The sequence below is a fragment of the Nanorana parkeri genome, unplaced genomic scaffold (assembly GCF_000935625.1).
Source record: "Nanorana parkeri isolate BGI_ZX_2015 unplaced genomic scaffold, ASM93562v1 scaffold1267, whole genome shotgun sequence".
Taxonomy (NCBI): Eukaryota; Metazoa; Chordata; class Amphibia; order Anura; family Dicroglossidae; genus Nanorana; species Nanorana parkeri.
Genome location: NW_017307535.1, coordinates 286280 through 292435, shown reverse-complemented (window position 1 = coordinate 292435; position 6156 = coordinate 286280). Strand labels below are relative to the sequence as shown.

At 47.4% G+C, this 6156-nt stretch overlaps 1 protein-coding gene across 1 annotated transcript in view; it reads left to right on the top strand.

The window, feature by feature from the left end:
* Positions 1-250: 250 nt before the first annotated feature.
* The window catches only part of LOC108797375 (anterior gradient protein 3-like), a 9914-nt gene continuing 4008 nt past the window's right edge, over positions 251-6156 (top strand). The window contains exons 1-3 of the mRNA XM_018568962.1: positions 251-360; positions 2609-2672; positions 5642-5694. Coding sequence (XP_018424464.1) covers positions 258-360; positions 2609-2672; positions 5642-5694 — 220 coding nt within the window. The 5' untranslated portion in view covers positions 251-257. The remainder of the gene's footprint in view (positions 361-2608; positions 2673-5641; positions 5695-6156) is intronic.

Below are 6156 nucleotides of genomic sequence, written 5' to 3'. Positions count from 1 at the left end.
TAATAGAGGGCAGATCTTGCTCTCCGTTATATACTCCACCAGGTCACTCCACATTGTGGAATGTATTTACAGCCCATTCATAAAATGCAGGCGGATGGGGTGGATCCTGCAGTGTCCCATGGAGATGGGGGAGGGGGGGGGAAGCCGGTCACATTACTATAGCAGGATTTCCATTTTTTGGCAAAAACATTGTTAACACATTTTTCTCTCTTATTTTCCTGCAGGACCGCCCAGCAAAACGACGAGCGGGAGGCGCCATGTTTCTGTCCTCGCTGGCTGTATGGCTCATCGTAGTCACCTTCTCCTCCAACCGCGCCATGGCCGTGAAGAAGGAAAGTCGCCTGCAGACGCTTTCTAGAGGTTGTGCGGCCGATGTTAGGCACTGACTACTGTATATAAAGCAGGGGTAGCCAAACGGCGGCCCTCCAGCTGTGGTGGAACTACAAATCCCATGAGGCATTGCAAGATTCTCACAGAGCCACAGACATGAGAGAGATGCATCATGGGATTTGTAGTTTCACCACAGCCGGAGGGCCGGAGTTTGGCTGCCCCTGATATAAAGCTTGTAAAACCATCACCAGGAGGGAGGAGGGGAGAGATCTCAGTGGATTTCACCCCAAAATTACCGATTCCGCCAAGTGGAAGTTCTCAACTTCCGAGCTGCTTGGGCTAAATTTCCTTTTTTATTTTTTTTCAGGGGTTGTACTTTGGGTAGTTTTTTTGGGGAGTTCTTTGTATTTGTGTATTTTTAATTATATTTAATTATTATTATTATTTTCAGAGGGGATTGTACTTTGGGTAGTTTAATTTTATTTTATTTAGAGTTCTTTGTATTTTATTTTTTATGGGTGGAAGTTGTATTTTGTTTGGTTTATTTTATTTATTTATTTTATGTTGAATTTTTTTTCGGGAAGTTTTAGGCTGGGTTCCCACCTGGGCGTTTGAAATATGCGCGTTTCGGGCCGCGCGTTTTTACCGCGATTTGCGGCCCACGAAACACGCGCCAAACGCGCGTTTACGTGGGCTATCCGGCTGTATCCTAATGGATAGGCACGGAAATACGCCCCAAAGAAGCTCCTGTACTTCTTTGGGCGTAGGGCGTTTTTCAGCGCATTCCGACGCGCTGAAATACGGCCAGGTGGGAACCGTGCACATAGGAAATAACACTCACCCGTCCTGCATGTCCGTGCGGGTGTCCGTACTCGTACGCTGACAGGATGTATCCTCTCTGCGTCCGAGCCAGGACACACGCACCCGCACGGACCTGCACTTGAGGTGAGCGTAGAGCGGTGTAGTCCCATAGAGAAGGACGGGGGCTGTGTACTAATCACAGCACCTGTCCTTCCCAGGAGCTGCCCGGTACGGCCACGCACGTGTGAATGAGCCCTTACGAGCCAATACAAGCCCACAGCATTCTTTAAAACCAGCCTTGATTTCGCCTTCCCAATTGAAGCAATTTGCCGAAATAGCAAAATCTGATTTTCCTGAAAAATTTGTAATTCAACTCATCCTTAGTTACCAATGAAAACAGAGTTTTCCTAAATTCTTTTTTGAGATTCTGCTTAGGCCAAGTACTTGAAGGGTAATTACACTTTTGTTGAGAGAAAAAAAAAATAGTCCCCTCTGGGTGATCTGTGTACATATTGGAAGGATTGTAACAAACTTTGTTGCAGTTTGTGACCTGTTTCTGAAGAAATATCTGTTTGTTGCAGCGCGTCCTCTCCAGTCTGATCCTTGAATGGGAGGGGTCTGATCCCTGAATGGGAGGGGTCAGATCCCAGAATGGGATTGTTGGGTTCATTATAATCAGCTGGTGGACTTTCTGTGTTGTAATGAGGAAAGGAGCAGTGTCGGCATCCCTTTAGGAGTAATTAACCCTCAGGGAGTATCTCACCAAAAATAAAACTCCTATTGCAAGGGATGCCAAAAAAGATACTTGTATCTTAGTGCAAACCTTTGGGTTAATCAGTCAGCCAAACACAGGAGCAGGAAGTGACATTTCTGGCGGTGTTCTGTACATCAACTGTATACAGAACGCCTCCAGGTCTCCATATTGCATTGAATTTTTTTGAACATTACAGCGGCTACAGTTTTAATTAGAAAGGTCATTTTTTAATAACATTGCATTTCAAAATGATTGTGTGACACTTATATCTGCTATATTTATTTTTTAATGATTTTTTAATTTTTATATTTTTTTAAAGTGGAGTTTCCCTTTAATGTTGAGCTCCAGATATAAATCCTTCTATAAATGTAACATTGGCCCGGATTGGCCGGATGTCGGTGTATATATTTTATACCTGGTCGGCCCGCGGGGGTTCCTCTAAAACATTTTAGTAGCCGGAGCTTTGCAGCTTCTTCCAGGTCCTGGAACTGCCGCTGTGCCGACTGACTTCCCCTCTGCACAATGGTTCGCTCCCTTCCTCGCTCGGCACATCGGCCATTTAGAGAACGTCCCGTGTTTTTTTTATCAATGAATGTGAAGTGTTGGCCCCTTACAATGTCACCATGTATGAGGATCATAGATGAGCAGTCGCAGTCCAGCGAATAGTTCTGATACAGTTGTGAATGATCATACGGGTCTGTCAATCACCATGTTCTCTTGCAGGGTGGGGAGATGACATCACTTGGGTCCAGACGTACGAGGAGGGATTGTACAATGCAAAAAAGAGGTAAGTGGACCTTTAGAATGCTCCATAAAGGGTCAGTCCACCCAGAACATGGGGGTCTTATCGTCCCTGTTGCATTCTCCCCCTTGAAGTGAGCCTGGGCTTTCCCCGTATAGCCCTGGCCCGACCGCCGGCACAGCGGCCAATCGCAAAGGTGCACTGATAATGTAACGGCGGCCCTGGCCCAACCGCCGGCACAGTGGTTAATCGCAATTGTGCACTGATGATGTAACGGCAGCCTTGGCCCAACCACCAGCACACCGGCCAATCACAAAGCACCAGTGCTGCCTTTACAGTATCATTGCACCCTTTATGATGAAGGTAAATGATTGATGCTCCCCCCATGTCTGGTAATATATCCTGCCTGTCATTGTTCAATGTTCACAATGCTCGTTTCCCATCGGTCGTATTAATCCGAAGGCTTCTATGTCCTGAGTCACTTACTCATTTTCTATTTTCGACTTTTCCACTAGATGGCAGCAACCAATCAGTGATCCCCCCCACCAAGTGTCCTCTGTGGTATGAAGTGCAACTGAAGCCAAAGCTTCTATAGAGTGGAGAGGGATTAGAACACCTGCCAGGTTTTTATTGCTGGCTGTGTCCCTGTTAAGGTGGCCATACACTTTACAACCCTCACAAGACTTTTGTCTTGCGAGGGTTGTAAAGTACTTAAAAAAACGTACGATCTGCCCATGTTGGACAGGCAGATCGTACTCTCGATCATCGCAAGCCTGCCCCCTTGAGGGGCGGGCTTGCGATGACTGCAATGACGGGCGGGCTTGCAAGGACGGCAAACGGGCAGTCTGCGCGTGGGCACACCGGCCCGTTCGCCAGTTGTCGAACAAGCAGGCCACTAACTCGCCGAGAATGGTACGATTCCCGGCGGGTTTTCCAGCCTGCTTGTTCGATGGAAGACGTGCGACCGTACAGTAGAAACGGTCGCACGCCTTCCATACACTGCACGATTCTCGTACGATCGCGGGATTTGGGCACCTTAAGGGAAATTCACCCTCACTATTTGTCCTGGTGAATGTTATCACTGAAAGTGAATCCAGCATTTTGGGTTGTCACCAGAACAGGAAAAGATGCAAATCTTCAAATGAGGTCACTAGTTCTGGTGACCACCAGGGATTTCTCTCACTTGAGAGGGATTTCCTCTCCTTCAGCAGGTCTCCGCCTCCTGTGACCCTCCACCAAAGACATCAGACTGGCACCCCGGAGCAGAGTGGCAGCACAGAGTGTTTAGCAATACATATACTATTATTCTGCGTTGCTGTATAATGTAATGCTGGGATTTGTAGTCCTCCTACAGCTGGTGGTATTCTGCGTTGCTGTATAATGTAATGCTGGGATTTGTAGTCCTCCTACAGCTGGTGGTATTCTGCGTTGCTGTATAATGTAATGCTGGGATTTGTAGTCTTCTATAGCTTGGAGTCAGTGGAAGAACTGCCAGGGTCGCAGCGGTTGAAGCTGCTTCCGGGCTCTGACGCTCCACCACTGTCCTAAAATCATTAGTCCGTATTGTTTTAGGAAAAACTGTCACATGACACTAAAACAATGGTATCGGCGAGTACTTGAGGAAAGGTATCGGTACTCAGTGTGGAAACAATTGTATCAGTGCATCCATAGTCTATTTTAAAGCAATAATAAAGTCAAAAGGATTTCAAGCTATTTCCAATGCTGATGAAATCACTTACAATGGAGGCCGCTCCTCTATGTGTAGAACTTTTATCTTCCTTCAGAATCAGCTGGTCCCCTGAGCACCGGCCCCGATATCCTGTGTTAGGGTGGCTCCTTTCCCTTGCAGAGTCCTATGAAGCCACCCTTGTGGCTTGCCATTTGTTGACCGGTTTTACTTATTGTATCATGTGTAATGTATCATTCACTCCCTCTGTGACACGTCTTTATTACACACATTGTTACAATCACATCCTCGTGTTTCACTGGTTAGCTCGTCCCGGCAAACTGGCCACCAGGTCTCATCGGGCTCCTGGTCTGACTTTCCATTCACCCATATAACAGGAAATCTCTAGGACAGGAAGTAAAGTGAGATCTCCCCAGCGGGGACACAGAGCTAGAAAACCCTGACAGAGGTTCTCACCGTTCCCTGCCCTAAATAAATATATTTAAGTATTTAATGAAAGGAGAACTATGGTGTGAGTGAAAATCACTGATCCTCATAGTTCTAGCCGACCTGTGACAATGAAACTGTCACACGTCGGCTTAATAGATCGGGAAGTGAGCGAACACATACCGTCGCTCGCTCACTTCTCTATACTGCGAAAAAACATGGATACCGGCACACCAAATAGCAAGTGGAATACGTCTATTTATTGACGTACATGCAAAGCAGCATAGCACACTTAATGCGACGTTTCGGGGTCACACAGGATCCCCTTCATCAGGCAAAACACTTCTCTATACTGTCCCTGCAGAGAGAGGTGACTGTCACTCACGGCTCCCCTCAGGGATTCCCCCCCTCCCCGCTCCGATCCTCCAGCGCTGACAGGTGGAACGGACGGGGGAGGGGGTGGGTACAGCTAGGTCTGCCTCTAGATAGGCAGAGCCCGCTGTCAATTAGGCAGCTGGGTGGATCTCGACAGTAATGTCGGGATCCGTCCCGGCTGCGGCGGTCTTAGTATATACTGAGCTATGGGTGACGGGAGGACGCTAGTATGTGTCCTCCCGTTACCCTAAGGAGAACTATGGGGAAAAGCCCTAACCCCATAGTTCTCCTTTAAATAGATGAAATCTGGTTACAGGTGAAGAAGACGTGTTTTTTGTTTTGTTCTTCTGGTGGAACTCGATGGACTTGTGTCTTGTTTTCTGGTAACAATGTAATGAGCCCCCGGCACTGTCAGAAGATGATTATCTGTTGTGATGTCATTATGTCCCTGTGATGTCATTATGTCTGCTGTGATGTCATTATGTCCGCTGTGATGTCATTGTTCACGCCCGGCTTTTTCTTGCAGCAATAAACCGCTGATGGTGATCCACCATTTAGAAGACTGTCAGTACTGCCAAGGTAATCCACCCGTCCACATCCCTCTCCTGACAGACCAGGGCAAACTCCCCCACCTGTGATGACAATACAACTCCCATCATGCATCTGCCTCTGGGAGTCATGCCTGTGGCTGTCAGAGTTTTGCAATGCCTCATGGGACTTGTAGTTGCACCCACAGCTGGAGGGACGGAGGTTTCCCACATACGCAATACCGTATTCCACTTCTATGGGTTTTCCATCCATATGGAATCCTACAGCAGCCAATGGGAACTTGTCTTTCATTGGAGTGGTATCTTCATACTGACGTCTGATTGGTTGCTGGGGGCTGATTTGGTTGGTTTGTTGTTCTGCTTCAATGAATAAGGGCGGCCATGTGATTTGATTACATTGAAGTAACAATAAATATATAAGACACAATGAGACAATGGTCAGCCGCCCTGCAACCTTGCAGCACTGGGGTTTGGGTTCTGCTTCCCCCTGGTT